The sequence below is a fragment of the Pyrgilauda ruficollis genome, unplaced genomic scaffold, assembly GCF_017590135.1.
Source record: "Pyrgilauda ruficollis isolate IOZ18807 unplaced genomic scaffold, ASM1759013v1 scaffold183, whole genome shotgun sequence".
In the NCBI taxonomy this organism is placed as follows: Eukaryota; Metazoa; Chordata; class Aves; order Passeriformes; family Passeridae; genus Pyrgilauda; species Pyrgilauda ruficollis.
The window spans coordinates 530,469-556,829 of NW_024517318.1; the positions used below are offsets into that span (position 1 = coordinate 530,469).

At 44.3% G+C, this 26,361-nt stretch overlaps 1 protein-coding gene across 3 annotated transcripts; it reads left to right on the forward strand.

Annotated features, from left to right (window-relative positions):
* The first annotated feature begins 7,677 nt into the window (after positions 1-7,677).
* LOC121352102 (NADH-cytochrome b5 reductase 3) lies at positions 7,678-23,972 on the forward strand. 3 transcript variants are annotated; one of them, XM_041464748.1, is made up of 10 exons: positions 7,698-7,835; positions 8,465-8,657; positions 11,176-11,307; positions 14,291-14,363; positions 16,408-16,514; positions 17,300-17,429; positions 18,278-18,361; positions 18,486-18,571; positions 20,869-20,968; positions 22,000-23,972. In XM_041464748.1, the coding sequence occupies exons 3-10, from the start codon at positions 11,224-11,226 to the stop codon at positions 22,170-22,172; spliced, it is 837 nt and encodes a 278-aa protein (XP_041320682.1). In that variant the 5' UTR covers positions 7,698-7,835; positions 8,465-8,657; positions 11,176-11,223; the 3' UTR covers positions 22,173-23,972. The 3 variants fall into 3 exon arrangements, with proteins under 3 accessions (XP_041320681.1, XP_041320683.1, XP_041320682.1); XM_041464747.1 differs by lacking the exon at positions 8,465-8,657 and having other exon boundaries at positions 7,678-7,835; XM_041464749.1 differs by lacking the exons at positions 8,465-8,657; positions 20,869-20,968 and having other exon boundaries at positions 7,678-7,835; positions 22,000-22,167.
* Positions 23,973-26,361: the final 2,389 nt, after the last annotated feature.

A 26,361-nucleotide genomic window follows, 5' to 3' on the forward strand; every position in this document is an offset into this window, starting at 1 on the left:
TCATGGTGCAGCAGTTTTGGGAGGACTGCTGCTGGTGAGATTGAAGACCCACACTGGAGAAGTTCACCGAGAACTGTCTCCTGTGGGAAGGAACACCACAGTCTCACAGGGGAAGGACTCCTCTTCCTGAGCAGCAGAAGATCTTGGGTGGTGAACTAACCAAAAACCCCCATACCCTGTCTCCCTGCACTGTTGGTGGGAAGGAGGGAGGGGCTTGGGGGAAAAATGTGTTTTAATGGCTTATTTTGCTTCTCGTTATCTTCCTCCGACTCTGTTAGTAATAAATTCACTTTGCACTTCTAAGTTGAGCCTGTTTTGGCCTTGGAGTGTTTTCTCACAGTCCTTTTCTCAGCTCATGAACCCTTTGTTCATTTTTTCTCTCTCCTCTGCCCAGCTGTGGTAGGAGAGGGTGAGGAAATGATTCTTGTGGGTGCCTGATATTTGGCCAGTGTCAAACCATGGCAGGTTGTTATTGTGATGAAGCGCCCAGAGGTAGCTCCAGTTTCAAGTACATTATGTCCACAGTAAGAGGGGATCAGGACAACAGAGTGAAGAAAAAGAGGGATGGATTAATCTTTAATTAACTGACAGTAGAATAAATCAGTTACAAACAAGCCCATGCATCAAAGCCCAGAGAAGAACTGCTTGATAATTTTTAATTCTCCTCCAAAAGAGAGGTTTTCAAGAAAAGAAAAAAAGTACAGCAATCTATCAACAATTGGTATTTCTTTCAAAAAGCTGTTGGGGCAACCTGCCATGATTTTAACAACTGGTTTTCCCAGCCTGAACCAAGGCACATTCAAGCCCAGCTCTGAAACTCTGAATAGTGTTATGTCCTCTCCTTCTGTTCTGCCCAGGATAGAGATAACTTCCTCCTGCCAGTGGCAAATTCTATGCTCTCTAGCAGGAAGAGCAAACAAAGATTGTGGCAAAGGCACAAGGGCAGGGCAGATAACTGTAACTATGGCAGCTGCCATACCTCAGCCTGCCTGCAGCTGTGGATCTGAGCCGCTGTGTTCCTGAGCAACGCTGGAGGCACAGTGCATTTTTCCTCAGGTTCTCTGGTACTTTGGGATAGCCGTGTATGGGAAATCTAAAAGATCACTTGGAATTTTTAACTGGGCTTGAACACATGTCAATACCTGAAGAAAAGATTAAAAAATCTAGTGTGTAGGAGCCAAAGGACATGTTCGTTGCCAGGGTTAAACAGGAATGTGAAGGAAGATTTGTGCTTGGAACAGGTACTTGTATGGATCTCACAGTGAAGAAGAAGGAGGCTGACACAGAGGAGCTTCATTCAGCCTTTACCCAAAACCCAGGCTCTGCTTGTACAGTAAGTGGGGCTTGTGGGGCATTGTCAACATTGACTAGGCAGCCCAAAAGAGACCCCTGTTTAATGTCCCCGGGAGCTGCCTCAGCAGCCACCAACAGCAGCAGTTTTATTTATTTCCTGCCATGCTTCCATATTCTTTCTGGAGTCTTACAAAGAGCAAGCCCTTCTTGAAAGAGCCTAGAAACCAACACCAAACAGAAAACTGTTCACTTCAGCAGCTCAGCTGAAGGCCCAAGGACAGGACTGGTGAACTCATAAAACAGTACTGGAGATGTTTTTCAAACTTCAAGCCTTTACCTTGGACTGCCTTAATTTTATTAGATCACTTTTGTGCTGCATTCTGAACCCTCCTGCTGTCTGCTCCTCTATCAGTTTATCCTGTTTGAGAACCATCAAATTATGTTTAATGGAAGTTTACTTTGGAAAGAACTACTGCTGGTGAAGAGGAGTCTGCTCCCTGCTGAACATCCAGGGTATGTGGAACATTACGGAGAGTGTGACTAGGGTTTTATTATAATATTTTGTTCCACAGATACAGTATTTTATATACACATCTTTTAGTATGTGTATATTTTGGTAACAGTCACCTATCTAGGAGAGATCTATCATCTCTTTAATACCCACTTGCTCTCAGTCTGCTCTTAGCAGATTTGTCCTGTGTTTAAAAAGCACAGTTTAACCTTTCTTCCTTTAGAAATATTATGAAATATCACATGAGCTCAAGGTGTCTACTCAGGAGAGTGTTACAATAAGAGTGTACCTACAGATTTCAATCCTCATTTTTGTTCAATAAATATACTTTTACTAAATGTATTTCTCCATTCAGGAAACTTGTCCCAAAGCTGAAATAACTAAATTTTACCAAGTAAAAGCCTTTACTGTCCTTTATCTCTGCTAGGTACTACCACAATATCATCATGGACTTGTCCTCTCCTTTTAGTTGTCCCTTTAGTTTCCAAACAGAGAGAGCACCTGTTTATGCTGTAACTGAAGACTAAAAAAATATACCCTTGCCAAAGCAAAAAACTTGTCAAGTAATTTATACAGTCATCTTATAAAAACTCTTTCTGGATGGTATATCTTTAAAAAGGGCCACAAATTTAGCTTACACACGCAAGGTGAGATAACTTAAATGAGAAGATGCCCAACACCTTCATGCAAATCCATGACACACCAGCATGTAGGTGAGGTTGTCCTGGAAAATGGTACTGTGTATTTTTTCCCTGGTTTTCAACACAATGGCATTACTGACTCAAAGCAGAGATGTTTATAATCAAATCTCAATCCCTTCCATGTGTGAATGCTCTGCATTGTTAGATTTATGCTTTCATATAGAATTAATTATTTCTGTGCGAGAAATCTGGCAATTGGATTTTGTCCAGTTCAAGCCTTGCTTGGATGTGCTTATGTGAGCAAAGCACCACCCCCATAACAACACTCAGTCTGCACTTTTAAGAACTGAGAAAACCTGGGGGAGGTTCTTTGCAATAGCAATTGATGCACCAGCAGTGTGTTTAGAGCCAAAGAATCTAACATCTCCATTTCATTCTTCATTCTACCTAAAACAATGCTCCAAGAAGAAGCCTTTATTGCTATAAATCAGAAATTATTCAAGACATGGAAAGAATTAAAGGTCAGTGGCAAATAATGTGGCAAATAAGTCAGCAGTGTTAGAGCAAGAACAGGTATTGCAAATGGGTCACATGAAGCCTGCAGGCCTGATTGAAAGGTCTGATTGAACACTTTCTCCAAAGTAAATTTACTTTCAGAGGTCATCCTTTCAATGACAAGCAATTTTATACAGCCTTTAACCTTTACATAGAGAAGAAAAGGATTTGGAATACCTGATGAGCAGCCATTTACAAGAAGTTTCCAATAATTTAAAAAACTTGGTTCAAGTGCTGTGAAATATATGCAACAGAAGACAGAAACAATTCTCTAGATTTTCATCTTATGCCAGTGTCTATGTCTTCTATTTGAGTTCAGTGATTTTTTTTTTGTTCATGTAAAGCTGGTATTTATATTTGGCATATTAAAATACCAAAAGATACATAAGGCAGGTTATGTATGTGGAAAGGAAAAGGCAATGACAACAGGCAAACATGAGAGTGGAACAATCTGTCAAGGTCCTGGGCAGGCAAATGATGTTTGAATAACTGATTCTAAGTTACCAGCTATATTGAAGCACAATCTGATTTTAGCATCACCTTCATTTTAAGCTAGTGGTTCGGTAGCCTCACCAATGTTTTTCACTGCAGTGAGTCAGTAAAACAGAACAGAAAGAGGAAGACGGTTCTTGCTGTGCTGCATGTCATGTAATATTCACCCTTTTACAGAAAAATATATCCCACCTCCCCTACCCTGCCTGTTAGAGGAGAATTAGTATGATTGTCTCTTACCCACTTGCCGTGCTGGGAAGAAGTTTTTCTCTTGGGAAATACTCTGAGCAGGGAGAAGGCAGCCAGAAGCTCAGCAATCCTCCCGCAGTCCAAGGCACGAGATGTGCTCCCCTTCCACTCCTCTTGCCTGGTGAGGACTGTCATTCAGCCTGGCAGGAAGGTACAGGAGAGGCAGGAGGTGCCAATTCCCACAAGAGTCTGAGGACAGCACCACAACTCACACTGCTCTCAGTGCAGGAACACTCACACTAGGAAGTCAGAGGCACCTGTAGCAGGCTCCTGTCTCACTTTATCTTGCATCATGGATTATGTGCCAAATGGATTTTATGTCTCTGGATGAAGTTTTAGCCCAGAAAGAAGCACTACAAGCCTAACAGCCTTGAAATGGATGGGACATTCTAGTACTGTTATTCTGTATCCAGTTATTATTTGACAGTAGAAAGGAAGATGATAACTAATCTGAGATCAAAAAATCAAAGGTGGTGAAGGAAAAACTCCAACAAATGCATCTCTATTTACAGCTGGAACTTCTAAGTGTGATCTTGTGAATATTAGGAGGTGTTATAAACAATAAATGTTTTAGAAAGGCAGAACTTTGCATGTGCCACTGGAAGCAAGTGGTGGCAGGTGCTGGTGCCTGTCCTGGGAAGCTTGCATTTATTATGTGCCTAAATCAGCCTTCAGATGGTTTAAAGCTTATTGTTGTTTGGTTGGTACTTGTGACATCTTCTTCTTCATCCTAATTAATTTCTGAAAAGCATCCTTTTAGGTCTAAACTAGATATATGCATATAGAGAAGACAGAATGGCTTGATGCTAGCTACCAGTCATACAAGTGGTTCTGCACCTCTGGTCCATGAACCCCTTCAAAGAATCAATTTAGGGCTAAGTAAAGCCCCTGGTGATGAAGACACACAAAATTGCATAGAGAACAAGACATGCATCCCACTTAATACACTTAAAAGTGAAGCTTCCTTCTGACACTGGTAGGGGAAACTGAAGTATCTCAAAACTGAAGATCCTTAATTTTAACAGAAATTTTCTTTACATCTTTGGTTAGTATTTATTGCAGCTAAGGGTAAAAAAGGTAAATGGCAAAAATCCAGTGCCCTGGATTTGTCAACTGCACCAGTTTATCAACTGAATGCAAGCACTCTTCTTCTGTGGTTTCATTTAAAATACAAAAGCCAGTGGACATATTCTGTCTATTAAAAAAATGCAACTTCTTTACTCACATTAGGAGAAAGAGCCCAGATGGGAGCCCAGGGAATTTTCACTTACAAGCAGCATCATCACTGGACTCAATGGTTTTAAGTTAATCTTTAATAAAATTACAGCTCAGTAGCATCACCAGCAATTTCACAACTGTGTACTTGTATGTCTTTTAAAATTTTTGTCTTTTGATTTGGTCACTGATACAAGAAAAATTCAGAGATCCTGAGGAGAGTGAAAGAGTGTGTTTGCTGACAGAAACTAAACACTGATCAAAGGCAAATTAGATCAGCACAGAATCTGGGTCATTCCCGGGTTAACACAGAAAAAGAGAGTGTGCAGAGAGCAGCCTTGGTGTCTACATGGGTGTTATTACAGATATTGGCTTCCTCTGCAGCAGAGCCCAGCCAGTGCTTTGTCAAACCCATTGCACAGGGCAGCGGACGTGGTTTTTGTGCAAGAGTTGAGGCCATGCTGCCTCTGTGCTCTGTTCCTCTTTTTCTGTCCCAAGGGAATGGTGGGAGTGTTTGGTGCTGTCTCACTCAAACGTAGCCAGCATTTCCAAAGGAGTGGGGCAAAAAACTTCTAGAAGTTCTGCCTGACAAAACCACCACCTAAAGCATCAGATGCTGACCTTTGCCAACATAAAGGATCAAGGAAATCCAAGGGAATAAAACATGTTTCTATAGCATGTAGGCATCTCTGTGCATTTCTGGCCTAAATATTTTACTTTTCCAGTCAAGGTGGCCAACGGATAAGTGTTGGTTTGTCACCTCTAGTCTGGTGCTTACACTTCCCTGAGGGGAGAAAGAGTTATTTAAACCTCTTTGGTTAATCTAGAGAGGTGTGAGTGAGAACATTGAGTTTTACAGGCTTCCAGACCAAAGCAGTCAAGGCTCACACCAGCACAAAGGGAACGTTTGGGCTGGACAGGCTTGCTCAGGAAGACTGAGTAAAAGCGGCCAGCTAGAACAAGCATCCTGCAGATCTACAGCACACTCAGTTCTTTCCCAGGAAAAAGCAGAGCAGGTCTTTGAATCACATTTTACATGGAAAGAGCAAAGTTTATGAGACACTGAGGATGCTGGACATTCCCTTGGGAGCTTTGACTATTGCTGCCAAGTCCGCACAAGCTGATTCACACTGAAAAGCAGTGGAGACACAGCCTAGGCTGGTCACTTGGAAGCCAGCCAGGTCAGAGCACAGTGAAAGTAGAGCATGGGTACACTGAGGTCTCCACCCTTCCTTAAATATTAATATTCAAGTTGGAGCCTCTCCTGCCAGATTTTTTCCCAACAAATTCCAGGATCCCTGTGCCTGTCTCAGTTATCTCCCTTTTCCTAAGCCTCAGCCTCTCAGTCCTGGAGTCCTTCTCTGTAGCCAGTGGTGTTACAATCCCTGCACTTGCTGGGGAGTTTCTGCTGCATGCAGCTGTCATCCTGAAAGAGAAAACGATGAGGATTACAGAGCCAGGCATGTTCTTGTCATAGAAAAAACAGGAATAAATAACTCCATGCCTGCAGTTAAATGTGCATACCTGGACTGAGGCACGACCTTCTTAGCATTAGGTTGGTCTGTTAATATTCTTTCACTTCCCAGTGCTAATTCTCAAGTTTAATAAGTTAATCATGATGGACTTATGTTCTCACAGCTAGATAAGCCAACTGCACACTCAGCAAACCATGAGAATGAAAGAAAATATCTACTTGGGCACACAGGGGCTCAGCACCTCTGTGTGAGCCCGGGGGATGAGGGAGGACATTTTTTAAAAATCATTTTGTTTTTAAGACTGCCAAGCATACACCTTTCTTGATTTTGTAAGGAAAAATTGTCTAGGAATCATTGAAGGCATGTTGTGAGGACATAATATGTGAAGACATATTAATTAAAGAGATTTGAAGTGTTTCATGTTTAGCACAGACACAAAGACACATGTGGTTATTAGTCACTAATATTCACTCACTGGTGTAAACCAAAATTTAAGGGAGCCTGGCTGAAATCGTATTTTATTGCACAGCTCAGTTCAGGTGCTTTTTGGAAAAACATTGTCATTAATTAATCCTTAAAGCTGAGATAACTGGGATTATTCAGTCTGGAGAAGTTTTGGGGTGACTTCATTGTGGTGGCCTTGCAGTGCCTGAAGGGAACCCACAGGAAAGATGGAGAGAGACTCTTGACAAGGGCCTGGAGTGACAGAACAAGGAGCAATGGCTTCACACTAACAGAGAAAAGGCTTGGATTGGCTATTGGGCAGAAATTGTTCCCTGCGAGGGTGGAGGGGCCCTGGCACAGGTTGCCCAGAGAAGCTGTCGCTGTCCCTGGATCCCTGAAGCGTCGAGTCCAGATGGGTCTGTGAGCAAGCTGGGATAGCGGAAGGTGTCTCCGCCCATGGCAGGAGGGGTGGAACTTGGTGATCTTGAAAATCCCTTAAACACATGGCAGTCTGTAATTACTGAGGCAGTTAACAAACGCAGAAGGGCGCCCAGAGCGCGCCACCCTCACACAGCTCCAGATCACCCCCGCGGGCATAACGGGGCGGGGCGGGGCGTGGCGGGGCGTGGCGTCACGAGACGGGGCGGGGCGCAGCCCAGGGCGGTGTCTGACGTCACGGGGCGGAGCAGGACAGGCGCAGCTCATCGCAGTGCGTGACGTCACGAGACGGGGCGGGGCGCAGCCCAGGGCGGTGTCTGACGTCACGGGGCGGAGCAGGACAGGCGCAGCTCATCGCAGTGCGTGACGTCACGAGACGGGGCGGGCCGTGGTGTGCACTGTGTATCTCGTCACGGGGCGGAGCGGGATCGGCGCGGTTCATCGCGGAGTGTGACGTTCTGGGGCGGATCAGGACGGTGACCGCGGTGTGTCGGGGCAGCGATGGGGGCACAGCTTAGCGTGGTGAGTGCAGGGGGGCGGCTGGGAGCGGGGTTCCTTCCTGCACAGTCCCGGCTCCGCCCGCAGCGCTCCGGGGCGGGGCGGTGTCCCGGGGTGTCTCCGCTGCCTTCCGCTGTTCCCCGCTGCTCGGGGACCGCGCGGTGCCGGGAGCCCCGCAGCGCTGCGCAGGCTCTGGGGCCGTCCCGCAGCTGCCGCGCCCTGGGCGGTGTTGGTGCCTCTGCTGGCTGCCTGGCCGGGGCGTTTTGTCCTCCCAACTCCACGGATCTGTTGTTACTCTTACTGTTGTTGTTGCTGGGGGCTCTGGACGCTTGTGGTGTTTTCCCCGTCGGAGTAATTTCAGACTGTAGGTTTCGAGTGGCTGTGAGGAAGAAATTCTTCCCTGTGAGCGTGGTGTGGCCCTGGCACTGATTACCCGGAGTTGTTGCTGCCCCATCCCTGGCAATGTCCAACGCCAGGTTGGATGGGGCTCTGAGCAGCTTGGCGTGGTGGAGGGTGTCCCTGCCCGCGGTGTTGGAACGAGATGATTTTTAAGGTCGCTTCCAACACAAACCATCCCGCGATGACCGTGCTTGCTGAGGAGTGGGTCTGTAGCGCTGTCAGCTCTGTCCCACATCATTACCCTCTTTTCTCAGCTGCCTGTTACAGTTCTTTGCTCCGGTGCTCAAACACTCTTTTCTTCGGGTTTGTGAGAGGACAGGATTGAGCTGGATTCAACATGTGCTCGTTTGGGTACAGCTGCTCATAATGTCCATTGAACAGGGGAGATGAGGCTAAAGCTGCAGAAGTGAAGAAATCCTGTTATCTTCTCGTTGTTTTCTGAAACAGGTGAGAAGAATCTGTTAGCTGCTATTCCTTCAAAACCAGGGTGTTTGAAGCCCAGGGTACAATGTGTCTCATGCCAAAGCAGGGTTTAGTTTGTGTGCTTGTAGGGCAGGGCAGTGCTGGGGTGTCGAACTCTGAGCTCGTGTGTTGGACTGTGCTGTGCTCACCACACCCCGGCACTGCAGTCTCCATGGCTTTTTTCTCTCACACAGAGGCCTTTCTCCATTAATAAAAATTCCTGCTCTTTTACTAATCCTGCCTCATCTGTTCACAAAGATTTGTGCAGCTGGAAGTGATGAGTCACAAGGTCCCCATTTAGTGATTCCCAGGTCTTGTGGTCAGCCTGTTGCTCTCTGCTGCTGGAGACCTGATGCTGTGCAGTTATCTTCATTTATATCTTGGTTTGCCCTGTGGTGAGAGTATATAGGCTGCTTTTAACTCAGAGAATGCTTGTTTTAGCAAGCATGGCTTTTTGTAATCATTCAGCCTTCAGTTCTTCCCCTTTTTTCTGCCCACCTGGTGATAGATCTGAGTAAGGGCCTAAAATAGCTGTCTGAATTAGGGGGTGTGCTGTGTCTTTCCAGGCCACATCCCATGAGACTTTTGCACTAATTGACCACAAATAACAGATTGCTTTCCATGAGGTTAACGCTGTGTTAAAATTATTTCTCACTGCCTGACAACAGCAGCTCTGTTTTTTGTTCATTTGAGTTAGCCACATTTGGAAATGAAACTGTTTTAACTTAGGTCTCATTTGAAACACCTGCTGCACAGTCAGCTTGCTATTGCCTCCAGACCTCACTCACATGTTAATTTCTCATTAATGAGTTTACTTGCTGCTCTGTCACCTTGAACAATTTCCCTCCCTCTGCCCTTTTTTGTGACTCAATACCAAAATTTCTTCCCAGAGCTGCAGTAATCTGATGGATCTATGAGAGTTAAGGAATAATTTTCCTGTGAACTTCAGCTTCTTCAGAAACAACCTGTATGGAGCTATTTCAGTATTTGCAAGTAAAAGTGAAAAGTGCAGTGTGTGTATGGCATGGTGTGCCCTCACATGTGTATGTGATGATACACTTTAAACCCACTTTAAGAAGAGAGAATTTATGCTGTCCCACAGTTTTAATATTAATAGTGTAGGAAGTTTTTATAGCCTCCTGAGTGACTGCCATAGTTGCACAAATGTCATTCTAAAATATTATGCAGGTCCCTTTAAAATAAAACGAAAGTGAAATCTAAGCAGGCAGAACTTTGAGCTCATTTTTTTTCTATTTTTGCTATAGTCATGCTTTCCCCCTCTCCTTTGTTGACGTGTTGAATAATAAATTACTGAGTCCAAGAGGATTTTTCTAAGTAGTTGTGCAGTTTATTCTCCTGCCGCAATGTGAAGAGGGTTGTGTGGTGTCAGAGCATAATCTGTTCTTGTCATATAGGGCTTCAGAGGTGGGGAAAATGATGGTAAAGGCACAAGAGGGACTGTCCCTTGGCTGTGTCCTGCAGCTTAGCTGCTTTCCTAAGGAAGGGGTGCTGCTCTGCATGCACAGGTCTGTGGTGGTGGAAATGCTAGTGCCTGCACCCAAACTCTGAGCTGGAGGGTGTGTGCATGGTGCCAACACCCAGCAGCAGCGTGGCATGGCTGGCAAAGCAGTGCTCAGTTGCGTGAAAGAGAACAGGGTCTGTGCTCAAGTGCGAGACCCCAAATTATGGGGTGTCAGCAGTGCGTGGGGTGGCCAGTGAAGGGGTCTGTTCAACAGTGTCCCCTATGTCCAGATGGCAGCAGCTGGGGAACCTGGGGAGTGGGCACACCACTCTGCCAGGGCAAAACCAGCTGCTGGGGGATCCACATCGTACAGGTGTGTGTGTATGGAATTCCCAGTCATGGACCTTCATCCCGATCGGTGGGGACAGGAACAGGATGAGCCCACCAGGGCTGTTTGTGTGTGTCTGGCTATGTTGATCAGTGTGGTCTGCCACAGGTTTAGGCTGGATATTAGGAAAAGGTTCTTCCCCCAAAGGGTGGTTGGGCACTGGAACTCCCCAGGGAATCGTCACACCCCCAACCCTGACAGTGCACTAGGAACATTTGGACAACATTCTCAGTGGTTATTGGGGTGTCCTGTGTGGGGTTGGACTGGATGATCCTGATGGGCTCCTCTCAACTCAGGATATTCTGTGTGTATTTGGATATGTGTGATACATATGTCTGTGTGCGTGCTGGAGATGGGGATTCAGCCTCCCTGTCAGGGCACCTGGGGATATGGAGCTGTGACAGCCTCACTTTGTGTCCAGCTGCCAGCATGGCAGCGCCGTGCTGGTGTGCAAGTGCCTCAAGACAGGAGTGATGCCAGGTCTTCACAATGCAATGGGTTTGGGATTTTTTTTTTTTTAATAATGCTTCCTTTTGCTCAAATAAACACATTCTTTTTGGTGGTTAGTAGTGCTGTGGCATAGTACCCTATTCCCTGTCATCCAAATAACTCATTCTGCTCACGTGTCTAATGCTGTTTCTGTGCTGCTGCAGTTGCATCAGGTTGTGACATACCCAATATGGCTGATCTACACCACCTTCATGAGGCTCTTCAGGAATCCCCAACCTGCAATTACCCTCAAGGACCCAGAAGTGAAGTATGCACTGAGGCTGATTGATAAGGAGGTAGGTGCACATGCAGTGCTGAACATGACCTCTCCGTGAGCGCTGTGAAATGCTTACAGCTTCTGAAGTCTTGGGTGATGTCCCAACAGGGTGAATACTTTTGTCTTGAGGAAAGGACTTCTTTATAAAGGCTCTTTGTGTGGTTTAACTTGCAGTTCTGCAAGCAGCTTGTTTCCAAACATTTTAGAGTGGAGAATGCTGCTTGGAAATGATCAAACTTACAGTGACGTGTGTCAGCAGAAATTGCCAAACTGTGCACCACTGACTGGGCTAAGGGCCGCAAGTCATGCTGTCAGGCAGAGCTGGCAGCTTTTTCATGGTCAGTGGCATTCAACAGCAGCTGCCAGAACTATGTTGATGCTGGTTCCTGTTACTGGATTGATATACTGTAATGTTTTACAGGAAGAAAAGTGTGTTTAAGTAATGCAGTCCTGACAGTACCCAAGCTGTCTTCAGCTTCTTTACTCTCTGTTAAAAGTAAAGCCTTCCGGTACAAAATTAAATGCATGCTCAAGTGGGATACCAGAGGAAGGTCATGATGCTTTCAGGGGTGCATCTTGCCATCAGAAACTGGTTCCTAAGCTTGTGGGAAGTGAGCCAAAGCCACCAAAGTTGAAAAGTCTAGGTTTCTATTGGATAAACCCGCCATCAAAAGCATGAGGGAGAAATCCTGGCTTCTCAGGTGTAAAGTCACACCTGAGGATATTTTTAGTGTTGACTTTTTAAGGCTATGACTATTTATCAGAAGACTTTGGACTGGAACAGGGCTTTGTTTGAGGTTTAGAGGGTGCACTGATAGCTTGGCTTTCACTGGTTCTGTCCAAGGAAACAAAAAAAAATACTGTCATTTTGAATCCTGGGTTTGTGGGAACTGAGAGCTTCCCTGTGGCTTGGGCTGGGCTGCATTGCTGAATTTATTTCCCAGGTGTACTGCAGCCACACTGTTATTATAGACTTCTTACTTCTCATGAGGTCAGGAAAGGCTGAGGGAATTGGGATTGGTCAGCCTGGAGAAGAGAAGTTTTGGGGAGACTTCATTGTGGCCTTGCAGTGCCTGAAGGGAACCCACAGGAAAGATGGAGAGAGACTCTTGACAAGGGCCTGGAGTGACAGGACAAGGAGCAATGGCTTCACACTGACAGAGAGCAGGTTTAGATTGGATATCAGGAAGAAATTGCTTCCTGTGGGGGTGGAGGGGCCCTGACACAGGTTGCCCAGAGAAGCTGTGGCTGTCCCTGGATCCTTGGAAGTGTCCAAGACCAGGTTGGATGGGGCTGTGAGCAAGCTGGGATAGTGGAAGGTGTCTCTGCCCATGGCAGGGGGATAAACTTGGTGATCTTTAATGTCCGTTCCACCCAAATCCTTCTATGATTGTGTGATGCGTCCAAATTGAGTCTGCCACACCTGTCTCTTGAACAGAGAAGTAGGAGTCTCAAGGCTGCTTCCTAGTGCATAGCATAAGAAAAATCTTCTATAATATGGTTAGGTGTGCTAATTTAGTTCATGCCTTAAAAAAAAGCTAACAACTTCAGATTGGCTGGTTGGTTTTGTAATGGTGTGCGTAAGTAATTTGTTGCCTTTCAGTGGCTTCTGCAAAATCTGTTCTCCAGCTTTGCCTTTGGCAAGGGTGGAAGACTCCTTGGCACTGCAGTTTGAGACAGAAGCGTGTGGCCAAGGGCTTCCAGGTGCTTAGGGCAGTGCCAAAGGGGAATGATCTCGTGCTGAAAGTGCATCCTGATCCAAGGCTGTTTGTAATCCAGCCTTGATGGCACCTTGTGGGGTGACAGGATCGGTGTCCTGGTTGTGTGACAGAGAGGGGCACAGGCATGCTGATCTTGGTGTTGGGGATTCCCTGAGCCTCTTAGTTTCTCACAGTTGCCTCAGGATGCACCAAAATACTTGTGTTATTCACCTTCAGCTAAACTCTCTCGACTTTAATTGGTGAGGTGATTAAGTGAGAATTCAGAGCTTTGTTCTTTTTGTATACTGTTAAAGACGGCATAATAAAAATGCAGCATTATTGGCAAAATCCAGTGATTTCCATACAGAAACAGCAGCATTGTTAAGTCCACATTAGTTGTCTTTCTAAAGGAATTTGCAGTGGCAGTTACTGCTCCTGAATAGACATAAGTACAGAGAAGCACTTTTGAGACTGCCAATTAATTCCTTTCTTCTTCAGAATTTGCCTTAAAATGAGGTACTGTGAGGAAAATTTTGTCAGTATAACCATAGCAAGGGAAGATGAGACAAACTGTGAGAAAGAAATTTGTCTCTATTGGTTACTTCAAAAACAGGCAAACAAAACAAGGGTTACAACGCCCTTAAAAACAGAAAGTCACTGGATGAGGCACTAAGCTGTATGATGTTTCTTTCTGTCTTTAATTTTTTGCTGTTTTCCATTCCTGTGAATACGACCTGATTTTTGAAACATAAAATTTACATAATATAAGAAATAGTGTTCAGTTACTTACTGCCAAAATTTTATTAAAGGTGTGACTTTCCTAGTAAAGATTTGAATAATTATCCCAGCAGGACTGGATGTATTGTCATCATTTTGTTCATATCTAAACATAGTGCTCTTTTCAATTTCATTTATGGATTAATTCAGTTTTTACAGGGAAAATATTTTAAGAACCTTACCACAGCTGGAGGAACCTGGTTGCTACTTCCATTGAAATGGTTAATTCATCTGATTTTGAGAGATGAAAATCAGACTACTTTGGCCTTGAACTTCTGCATATTTAAACTTGAAATGAGAATTGAAGAACTAATTAATTAATGTCTTGTGACCTTCTCACAGAAGGCAGTGTAAATGTCCATAATATTTGGAAAGTTATCACTTAGTCTTAATCTGCACACAGGTATCTTTAAGTGTCATTAATTCTTAATCCTGCAGGATGCCAGACCTGTCTTGTTTTAGAAGTGAAATCACAAACATTAAATCCCAACAACAGAGCTGACTGTTCTGTTTTTCCTCTTTCAGGAAGTTAGTCATGACACAAGGAGATTTCGATTTGCTCTCCCTTCCATGGAGCACGTTCTGGGTCTCCCTCTAGGTATGTTCCTTATGATTAATCCAAGTGTTGCTTGTATTAATTACACTTAATTATTAATTATAAAGGTTTTGTGGGGCTTTTTTTCCCTATGTTTTGTATTTGGAATACTGCTCATGTGGCTGGAGCTGTTACTGAGAGCTCTGCAAGATTATCCTCATGCTGTGAGTTATCTGCAGGTTCTGAAATGCAGTGTATGTGAGTGAACATACAGCTTGTTTCTGTGGAGAGTGTAGGAACAAACACAGGTCTTCACTTGTCTTTTCCAGTACGTGTTATTCCTATGGGGCTGAATCCCTCCAGTCCCCTTCTGTGCCCTGAGGCACCACTCTCATCCACTTCCTCTAGCACTTGTGGTTTACCAGATGATCTACTCACTTCTGAATTTCATTGAACTAGTGAATCACCCAGGGGTAGCTGTTTCCAAAGACCCTGCCACGTGGTGTGGTGCCTTACATAACAGCTTAGTGCCATTTTTTCCTCCTGCTTGTATAAAGAGCATTTAGTTGTGACTTGCGTTTAATAGAACTTCGGCTTTAACGAGCTGCTGCAGTGATCCAGTGATCCGTGGCTCCTGTGCTTTGTGGTTGTTGTCAGCACCTTTTCCAGGTGTTAAGTTCAATCTTCTTTGGGACGTTAAAAATCTCTTGATCTTTTTAGTAGGCATGAAAGCAAGGCTCCTTTCCCTGACTTGCCCAAAATGGACATTGAACCACTGAAAGCTTCATTCTGAGGGAGAGGGTTGTATGTGGCCCCATGCAGAGACTGCCAACTTATGTCCTGTCAGGGTGGGGTAAAGCTCTAACAGGCGAGGGCATAAGGCACATTTTTTCTCTGGGAGGGGCACCTTTTCTGCTTTGTACCAGTTCTTGTGAGGTGTGCTCCAGCAGCAGCCCCACTGTCCAGGCTGGCAGTCTGCAGGGGTCACCAGGGTTCTGTGGGTCTGTGCCTGCAGCCACTTCTGCCCTAGAGAAGGAGCAGGAGCTCCCTGCTGCAGTTCCCTCCAGGTCTGCCCTAGCAGGATGTCTGTAGGCTTTGCTGGGAGGGTTACTGGAATATGATGTCCATGCTTCAGGTGAGTTATGGTTGCTTGTTCCCCAAGTCACCAAGTAGCACATCTTCCTTCACCTAGCACTTTGTAATCCTTCTGAAGTAGCATGCCTGAAGGATCAGCTCCTTCTGGAGCTAATGTAATATGGTCATTATGATAATTTGCAAACCAGCTCCTGGTAAAAATCCCCTCTGTCATGTTCCCGTAACAGGCAGAGGAGCTGTGCCATCTTTGGAGATGCTTTGCTCTGTTGACCTAATGGTGAAAAAAACCCCAAAATTCAAAACCTCTCCCTCCCCTCCTGGGTAATCTTCACTTAGGTGTCTTCAGAGTAGTGGAAATTTATAGGAAAACCTTCCATAGAAGTTAGTTATTTTCTTGCTTTTTTCAGAAAAAAATATGTATACATTGAGAAGAGAAACTGTTGTAGAGAGCTCTGAGGATGTGTGACAGATGGAAACATGGTTGCTCCATTCACATGTTAAGCTGGAGGAATAGCAGGGTTAGAAAAGTGCTTTGTGTCTAGGCAGCCTTAGCAAAGGCAGCTGGAGAGCTCCTGGAAGATGTGAGGGATCTATGGTCAAAGCAAGAACAGTTACAAACTCAGTTTTAACTAAACTGTGGCAGTTTACAGCCAATACATTAATAAAGATGTGTGAACAGCATTTGACAGTTCTCCCCTCCTGTGTCCCTTTTATTTGCCTGTATAGGAGAGACAAATCCCATCTTTTGAAAGATCTCGGGTGCAGTTCAGGCTTTGGTAAATGTAAATGCATGAAGTTATGATTGGCACATAGAATTAGCAGTGGAGTTGTCTGTCCTTCCAGGTAGATCTGTGCATGGCTAACAACTCTGGCAGTGTTAGGAAAATAAGAAAGGAAGAAGTGATGCCCAAAAATAAGGTAGTTAGAGCTTTGAGGCTGCATTTCAGCACATCCACTGAAAGAAAAATCTTTTGAAAGAAAATTAGTTTTTGGGTTTTTTTCCCTGCAATAGGGCAGCACATCTACCTGTCTGCACGGATTGATGGAGCTCTGGTTGTCAGACCTTACACTCCAGTTTCCAGTGATGATGACAAGGGCTTTGTGGATCTTGTTGTCAAGGTGAGAATGTCATGCTCTGTTCCCTGCCTGGGCAACTTCTGAGCCACCTTTACAGTGCCTTTATGTGAAGTTTGGTGTACTGGCTTCTCTTCAGGAATGTGCCATTACCTACAGTCCACATGGCATTCTGCAGGCACTTCTTTAGTGAGGGTGTCTCATGAGATGCTGCATCATTTCCACCCTCTGTGTAGACCTGCAGATGTTCATATGCTTTTTAATCCTTCTGGAATAAGGAGTTTACCTTGCCTGAATGGGCAGCTGCTTCTGAAGCTAATGGAATTTGGTCATTATGATCAGAGAGTAATGATCATTATCATTACTGATCCAGGCAGTAGGAATGATGAATTTAATTGGTAAGAATGTGATTTTAACTCTTGTGATAATGTACCTTTGTTTTGCCTCTTGGTAGCTAGACTACCTATCATTTAAAGCTGTTAGGAATTTAGAATACTAATATCTGCACTGGGTTTCCTCTTAGAATTTTGCACTTTGGAATCACAATGTTTTGGGTTTTTTCTTTATTTTTCTAGCCCCTTTTAAACTTGGGTGTAAATTGTGTTGATTATTATCAATATTTTCTATGTTGCAGAACTACAATGGAGAAATCACTGGTCTCTGTCAAAAAATTGGGGCAGGAGTGGCATTTTGGTCTTTGTCAGTCGGACAGTGCATTTCTTTATGGAGTAATTGTGTTTGCATGAGGAGTATTTGTACCTAAAAATTTCAAGGGCAAATACTCTTCTCTGAGCTGTGAGACTGAATTGCCTTGTTATTGTTTTTAACAGGTCTACTTCAGAGGTGTCCATCCCAAGTTTCCTGGTGGGGGGAAGATGTCTCAATACTTGGACAGCCTGAAAATAGGGGACACCATTGACTTCAGAGGACCAAGTGGCCTCCTTGTGTACAAAGGAAAAGGCAAGGCTGGTTTGGAATATAGAATTTACCCAGAGCAAACAGTACAGGAAAAATGTCTTATTACTATAGAAGTGCTTTTTTATTGATGCTGTTCCCAAGTAAAGGATGGGTTTTTTCCGTGCTTATATGGGCACAGTTTATACACTGACAAAAACACTGGGTATTTGCACTGTCCACTGCTAATTTCCCAAGTAAAAATGAACTTTGAGTAGGCATTGCTTTTATGTCAATGTAAAATACCTTCTGTTAGTATAACACAGTCACAAATGTGTCACAAAAACCTTCTGGTAGTTTTATGTGAAGCAGAACTCTGACGTGTGGTTTTCCGGAGCTTTGTATGTAGCATTCATGTTATCCTGGATGAAGAGAGCTGTGAATACAGCCCAAAACTTCGGGGAGTTTCAGACTCTCTGTTGTGTTTGGCTCAAAAATAGAAAAATGAAAAAAAACCCATGCTGCATATTTTGTGTTTTAATTTAAAACAATCTGCTCTGGGGAAATAAACTTTCTGGGCAGATCAATTCCTTAATGTAGAACTGTTTCCAGAATCTGGGCTTGTGAATGTCACTGGGGGTATGGGGTGTGAGCAAATTGAAATACAGGTGGTGTGCATGCAGGCTGTGATCAGAGATAATCATAACCCTTGTCAGTGTCTGATGTTACCACCTCATGTCTTAAAATCATCTTTCAGGATTGCTCTAATTCAGGACATTTTCACCTTTTTTGTTCCCTGGGAGGGAAGGGTGGCAGGGCTAAAACGAAGTCAGTTTAGCAGGATGTGCTGGAAAGGGTAACAGGAGGTGTTTCCTGCTTGCTTCAGTGTTTTCCATCTCTTTTTCTCTCTTCAGGCAAGTTTGATATTCGGCCAGAAAAGAAAGCTGAACCAGTTACCAAGACAGTGAAATACGTGGGGATGATTGCAGGGGGGACTGGTAGGTATCTGTAAGGATTCATCTGTGGTTTCTGACAACTGGTAGATGCATTTCCTTACATTTTCCCACTTCTCCCTTCTTTTACTCCTCGTCCTCACATCACTGGCCTGCCTCTCTCCCCCAGGGATAACACCTATGCTGCAGATCATTCGAGCAATCATAAAGGACAAAGATGACCCCACCACTTGCCAGCTGCTGTTTGCTAATCAGGTAATTCTGTCCTTTTTTTTTTCTGTTTGTAGTGTTTTACTTACCTAGCAGGACTCCACTCAGCAAGTGAACTCACAGATATAAACCCTGAGGGGAGAAGTGAACTGAAGTGTTGGAAACCTCTCTTATAAAAGTACTGTGATAAATTGAGGGTTTAGTATTACTACGGAAGGGATTGCTGTTTGCCTTCCTGTGACTCATCGCTCTGTTTCTAATCCAGTTTATAAATGTTAAAGCCCTGCATTCCTTTGTGCAAGTTGTTAATGTTTCAGGCAGACTTTCAGAGCTGTCTTTCTTAGTGGAAACATGAAACGGGTGGACATTTGTCTCCTCCAGCAATTTCAACTCCCCAGCTTTGCAGCAGTGTTTGTCTGTGGAATCTTTCTGTCTGAGGACATCTTGGGTGAGGCTAAAACTAATGGTGGTCTTCAGCAGCTCCCTCAGTTCCAGAGCTATGGTTCTTCTCAGCTGTCTGCTTTTATTTTCAGCCTTCTGTCAGTTTTTGACTGCTTCTCTTGCTCCTTGAGGTGTGGCATCCTGCATGCTGGCCAGAGGGAAGCTCTCATCCATGGAATCCTTGCAAGAGAGATTTCTTGGAAAACCCAAATTGCTGGTGTGCTGCTGGGCAATACCCCCTTCTTGGCCTGATGTTCTTCTACTGTGACTTTCTGCTTTTTAATTTCTCCTTCTAATGAATATTTGTGTTTGGATTGAGTCATTATTTGTGGTGAGCTTCACTTCATGCTTGTGGCTTTTAGCTTCTTTAGGCTCTTCTCTGTTTTTCTTCTCATATTCAGTGTGTGTTCATTCATTTGTGCCATATCTATGCCTACAAGAAAGATGGAGAAGGACTCTTGACAAGGGCCTGGAGTGACAGGACAAGGGGGAATGGCTTCACACTGACAGAGAGCAAGTTTAGATTGGATATGAGGAAGAAATTTTTCCCTGTGAGGCCCTGGCATAGGTTGTTCAGAGAAGCTGTGGCTGCCCCTGGTTCCCTGGCAGTGTCCAAAACCAGGTTGGAAGGGGCTCTGAGCAGCCTGTGGGGTGGAACTGGATGGGCTTCCAGGTCCCTTCCAGCCCAGGCAGTTCTGTGATACCTGAGTTATAACCTGAGGTTTTTCTGCCCAGGAGCTATGATCAAAGTGCTGAGATTCCCTGTTCTGAGGAACCCTGCCAGTGCTCTCTGCCGCTGGCTGGAGCCCTTGGATTTGGCATAAAGTGCAGCAGTATCAGGGCAGGAGGGGCAGGATTTGCTAGGAATGATTCAGAATGGCTAACACAGGGCTGGAGTTGCTGTGGTAGCTTGGGAAGCCCACTGCATCTGGGAGGGAGAGCCTGGGGAAAAGTTCCCTGCCTGTTAGCAACAGACTATGGAAACATCAGTCCCTGGCTTTAAAGAGTCCTTGCACACAGTAACTCCACAAATAGGGAGCAGTTTTTAAAAATATTTTAAAAGTGTTTAAAACAATGTACATGGACTCCTACTGTGCTTCTGGCTGGCACACTTTGAGTTGGCTAGAGCCAGCAGGAGTTTTTCTGGAGTACCCACAGCTGCAGATCCAGGAATAGCACCTTCTCTGGAATAGCTGCTGCACATTCCTCCTTATCCCCACAGTTACAGACTTAGTGGTGACCTCTGTGCCAAATTGCTATGGCTGCAGGGGCTGGCAACACTTTCAGTCCCAGCCCTTTTCCTTCCTGCCCAGACTGCAGCTGCTCTTGGGGAAATAAGGCTTTCCTTTGGCCTTCAGTGATGCTGCATGAGGGAGGAGTCAAGCTTGATACCCTGAGTAATGTTTGTTGTTCCTACCAGAACTTGATACCCTTTTGGTTGTTCATTCCACATGCTTTTTAAAAGCCAAGCAGTCTCCATATGGCAGTGCTGATGACTCTTGTATTGACAAAGGTGAAAAAAACCCTGGCATTTCCCTGTCTGGATGGCAGAGTATGAAGGGGTAGGGAGATACTTCTGTGCAGTCATGATTAGTTTTATGACGTGATAGTGCTAAAAGGGGCTTTATTCTTCTGATTCCCTGATTAAGTGATGGTTCTGCTTTGTTTCATTTTTAGTGGGAAGGTGTTGCATGGTCAGGATTTGGGAAAGTTATGGGCCTTCTATTAGCTCTGCCACAGGCTAGGCGTGGAAGTAACTTGGGTTTGTCCTCTTCAGCCTTAAAAATGGAGTTGAATCATCTCTTCCATCTCTAAGGGCTGTGCAAGTAGCTGCTGCTCTGTGGCCATCTGAGGGCTGCACTCACATGCAGGATGTGATCACTGTTTTCCTTGTCCTGCAGACTGAGAAGGATATCCTGTTGCGTTCTGAGCTCGATGAGATCCAGGCTCAGAATCCTGGTCGCTTCAAGTGTTGGTACACACTGGACACAGCGCCTGAAAGTAAGACCTGGAGTGGCACTTCTTGTGAAACTCGGGAGCATTAATGTGCTTTACAGGAGACATGCTATGTCATGGGTGTATTTCTGAGCTTCATGATTCATTTCTTAGTGAATTCATTGCTTAGTGAATGTCTGAGTAGCATCATTCTCCACATAGGGATGCACACAGGCTCCGGTATGAGCAGAGAAGTGTTTCCAAAGCTCACCTCAGGCCAGTGGCAGTGCAGTGTTCCTCCCATGGCTACACCTACATATTTACCATTGTCTCCTGTGGAGAGTGGCCTTCTTTTCTCCTTCACCACAGACATAAATACAATGTGTTATCCCTGTGTTTGGAGCCTGCCCTGAGGCAGCTGCAGTGCCAGAGGCACTGTGTAGCTCATGAACACAGATGCCCGCCTGAGCTTGCTGAACAAGCTTGAGGGAGAGAAGGCTAAACACTGTCATTCCTTGTGGCTTTCCTTTGTTACCATTCCTTGTAATGCCCACCCCCATCAGGATAGATTCGCACTCCTATTCAGTGGGTGCTTGGGGCAGAGGAGGAAAAGCCATATATGCCTCCTCTTCCTTGTGACCAAGAATACACCTCTGGTACATTGACGGAAGGCTCTGTTTCTGTTGTGTCATCCACTGCAATTAGTGTTCTCCTGGAATTTTTGATTGCCATTCCTTCTTTGGGGAAGTCGTGAACTGATCTTAGCAGTTGGGATAAAAGTTCCTCCTTGGACCTCCTCAAGACTGTTCTGCAGACTTTCACTGTCATATGTGAAGTCTGACCAAAACTGTGGTAAAAAAAATGTGTTAGTTTTATGGTGCCCAAAAGTTTGGGTCAGCAGCAGCACAAGTTTGTTCTGTATCCAAGACTGGGGATGTGATGGTTAACCTCAATCCCAGTAAAACCGACTTTCACTGTAAGTGTTCCAACTGGGAACAACTTCATCAGCAAGATTTCTTCTTTCTAAAGTGACTTGTATCTCTCCTTTCCTCCTTTTTACCTCATTCCCATCCCCTACTTTCATTTTCCTTTAACAGATTGGGATTACAGCCAAGGATTTGTGAACCAAGAGATGATCAGAGACCACCTGCCCCCACCTCAGAATGATGTTCTGATCCTCATGTGTGGACCTCCTCCAATGATCCAGTATGCTTGCCTTCCCAACCTGGACAAACTGGGCTATGACAAGGATATGAGGTTCTCCTTCTAAAGATGACTGTTATTCAGGGATCTTGTGTAGAAGGGAAGAAAAAAAAAAAAAGGCAACAAACATTTAATGGGGAACAGGACAAAGTTACAGAGGTGGCTGATGCACAGTGCTGGAAAAATACACTTACATTAAAAATGCTTCGTATTTTCAGACTATCTGGCAAGTAAGACACGTAACTGCTAAACCTGTGTATGGAGAGGTGGTTATGCCTTGTGCTCTGTGTTGTGTGCTCCATGTTCAGGGAGGACAGTGCAGCTGCTCAGGGCAGCATACACTCACTTATGCTTTTTCTTAGTGCTGTAATCAAGTGGCAGTAATATCCTACTTCCTAACACTGTGCATACCCAGTATTTTATTCAGTATGAACTATGAAAACAATAACAAGTGTTGGATTATTCTTGCTTATGCCAAATTGTAATCCTTAATCTGAGGGCCAGGAGTATTTGCCTTGTATCCATAACCTTTGCAACATCAGTTTAAAGATGCATGTTGAGTTGAAGGATGCCAATGAACCATTTATGGCTGAAGGTGTTGCAGCTGCCTCATAATCAAAACAGAGAGGTAGACAGTGATAAAAAATTGGTTTCCTTTGTATTTTGGAATAGCCTCTCTTAAGTGCAAACTCTTTTCCGTCTGGTCACAGTTCTCATCCCTGGGCAATGAAAGAAACTGCAGAAGGTGGCTTTGGGTACTGTTCCACAAGTACCTTGAATTTTTTGCTTGATAATGCTGGGATACTGAAAAAAATTCTTAATTTTGTATTTACTCCTAAGAACTGGGCAATGACATAGGAGTACAAAAGCAGTTCTTCTGCATGCCCTGTGCAGTGAAAGAAAATGCTGGGTGAAAAGTGGATGAGATTTTCTTGTTAATTGTTTCCCAGAGGTGGATTTGGGCTGAAGGGAGTCCAGGTTTCATTGCCAGGGGGGTTTGGCAGGCAGCCCTGCTCTGGGTGCAGTAGCAGCTGATCATCTCCGTGTCTCTATCAGGCAAAGCTCCCCAGGGTTTGCATGGGAAGGATGCACAGGAACAGCCTTAAATCACCAAACTGACAGCAAATTCAAGTGTCTCACTGAGTCTAAAACTGTTTCCTAGAAGCTGTTTACTACAGCTTAAATTCTTATTTTTTAATATCCTTTTTTTACAGCAGCCTTTTACCCAGCTTTTAGGAGACTGCAGGCATCTTGCATGCCCAGCCTTGTGCTTCTGACCAGCAGAGATGCTGCTGAGGTTAGAGGTGTCCTGCAAGGAGTCTAAAAACCTTGTTCTGGTGATGACACCAGAGTGACTGGAAGGGTATTTAGTCATGTATGAAGTACTATGGGTGCTGAGGTAGCTACAGGTGTCAATGTACAATAGCAATTTTTAAAAACTGGGTAGGAATTCGAGGTTATAGTTCACTGTGTTTTCTTTTGTGCTGCTACAACAGGTGGGTACTGTGTATTTAAAAGGTTCAGTTTTCAGCCAGAATTAAAAAGCAAAGATACTACAGTTAACTTAAGGAACCTCAACTAGATAATACTGTTATTAATTTTATTAATTTGACATTTGCCTCAAGTCTTGAGTCTTTGATGTGTGTTTCTGAGACTTGTTCTTTAATACTATGCTACAAAGTTGAAATACTACTCAATTTTTCAAGTTTTAGTCCCTTTCTTGGAAGGCAAAAAGCAGAAATATGAGAGAAGTGGTCTTGCTGCTGGTCTGTATCACTGTGGGATATGCATAGATTTTTTTTCTTTATTGTATTTGCCAAGGTCATTCTCATCCTTTTTTATCCTGAATAAAGTTTTGAAAAGCTGAGTTTCATGAGAACTGGTTCATATTTTGATTATTCTTAACTTAGAGTTTACCTTGGCACAAAAATCAGTGGGTAAATCTAACATGTCCTTGAAGGGCCATAAGATCCAAGATACCGAATCCCCAGTTCCCTCAGGATTTGTTCATTTAAAATTTTCAGGTTTAATTTACCAAACTTAAGGTTTTGGCCATTTCATTATCAAAACAACAAGAAAACTGTGAAACTTAACTAAAGCTGGCTAAAAGTGGTCCCTGCTGATGACTAATTGATACAGCTCATTAAAAAGGAGGTAGGATAGTAAAGTAATTCCTGGCTTTCCACACTAAAAATGCAGTAGCAGAGGGTTCTGTTATCCCAAGGGTTTGGGGGATATTTGGCAAAGATTTATGGTTGGACTAAGCTTTTAACACGCCTTGGATCACAGGGTCAGGCATTCAAGCGTGCGCCGCACAGGTTTTTGCAGGGAAATCCTTTGATCCCCAAATCCATGGGAGTTCAAAGCAAAAACCCTTGGGAGTTGAAGGCAAGAGGATGTTTTTTGGGCATTTTGAAGTATTTGGTATGTCCTAAATGTTATGTTTGAATTAATGCAAATTTTCCAGGATTGTGTGTTCAGAGTTGCTGGTTTAGGGATGGCAAAGTCTGGATTTGGATTTGTGGGCACCGAGCGTTCCTTGTGTCAGTTTTAGGTGTGGATTGGTGGGAACTGTTGGAGGAAAGAGAAGGGACTTGAAATGCACAGATCCATTCCTGGAGAAATTATCAGAATGGGAGAAAAGAGGATGTGGAATTGCTGGGGAGCTCCTGGAGTGAGGGAAAGGATCCAAGGATTGGAAGCAAAAGCTGTGGAACAAAGCCTGAAAGGGGGCAGGGGAAGGAGAGAAAGAATCCCTGCTCCAAGAATCCAGCAGGGCCAGGGAAGGATCATTTTCCATCTACCAGCTCTTGGTGAAATCCTAATAATGAAGGTCAAAGGAAATTATTTGTTTGCTACTAGGTTTGGAATGAAAAGTGCTATTCCAGAGGGAAATATTCACCTGTTAAAATTCTGTTGGATAAAGGAAAAGAGGGAGGAAGCAGCTGGGGAATGAACATTTTTTGACCAAAAATGAAGCATTTTTGACCAAAAATGAAGCATTTTTGGTCAATACAGGGGAAGACATCGGAAGGGGCTCTTAGCTAAAATACACCTCATGGGCACCACCAGGAAAAGCCCCAGCTGCCCTTCTTTCCAAGCTCTGATGTTCCAGAGGCGTAACCAGTTGTTATAACATCCATTTATATATCCTTTGGACGGGATGCCCAGTGCTTTGTTGGGAAGAGATAATATTAGAAAATGAACAAATACAGGGATGTAATTCCTGATAGCAAAGCCCTGGGGACTCAGGTTTTAATATTATTCCCAGACCCAACAGAGGGTATCCTGGAGGAGGTGAAAAACACTGTCACTCTGTTGGTGGAATTCCTGGGAACTGGAAAGCAGCAGAAGCAGGAAGAACAGAGCTGGAACCAGACTTCAGCCAGGTAAGGCATACACCAAATCATTTGGAATTAGAACTAGGCAGTGCCAAGAAGAATTAACTACCAAATTTGTACCCCATGGGATACTCCATGAGAAGATCCAGACTAGGGACTGGGAGCAGTGAGCCTTGGAATTGTCTGAAGGGAAGAAAGAGGGATCCTTTCAGCACAAGGATCAGCTGTCAAACATGGAGATGCTACCAGAAAATTACTCGGGAGTGTTTAGTTCCCAAGCCAGGTCAATCTCCTGCCTCACGAGATTTGGAAATCTGGCAAGACCCCTACTAAAGCTGGCTAAAAGTGGTCCCTGCTGCTGACTAATTAAAACAACTCATTGAAAAGGAGGGTAGGATTGCTTCAATACTCAAACCCATCTTGCCAAGATCAGAGTTCTCTGTCCACTGAGGAACCAGCAATCAGCAGGGACATTTCTCCCACTCTCCAGCAGAGACCTCCTCCCTCCACATCCAGGGAGCTGCAGCCACTCAGAGAGCACCAACTTAGTCCTGGGCTGGGAACAAGAGAGGGACAATGATTTTTTTTTAAGTCATTCCAACCTCAGCGATGTCCAGATCTGGGAGAAAGTACTAATCACACTTCTCACACCACTCAAGGAAGAAAGGCATTTTCTTCCTTGTCCCTTCCAGCTTTGGAAGGTTTCTGTGGGAGCCTGACTACTTGTGCAGTTCAGAAACTGCACATCTGTAAAGCATTCCCATGAGAACATTAATCTTCCCTCATGCCCTTCATTTCTTTATTGCAAATATTTTCCCTGATTATCCACAATCTAGAAAGAAAAAAATTCCCCTACTTTTCTACCACTGATTCCCTCATTTTTACTTCAAAGTATTTATTTAATGGAGCTTTTCT

Coding starts and splice junctions, on each gene's coding strand:
- LOC121352102 (XM_041464747.1), top strand. CDS start 7,815: ATGGGGGCACAGCTTAGCGTG. Junction 16,515..17,299: donor TTGTGGATCTTGTTGTCAAG/GTGAGAATGTCA, acceptor TGTTTTTAACAG/GTCTACTTCAGAGGTGTCCA. Junction 20,969..21,999: donor ACTGGACACAGCGCCTGAAA/GTAAGACCTGGA, acceptor TTCCTTTAACAG/ATTGGGATTACAGCCAAGGA.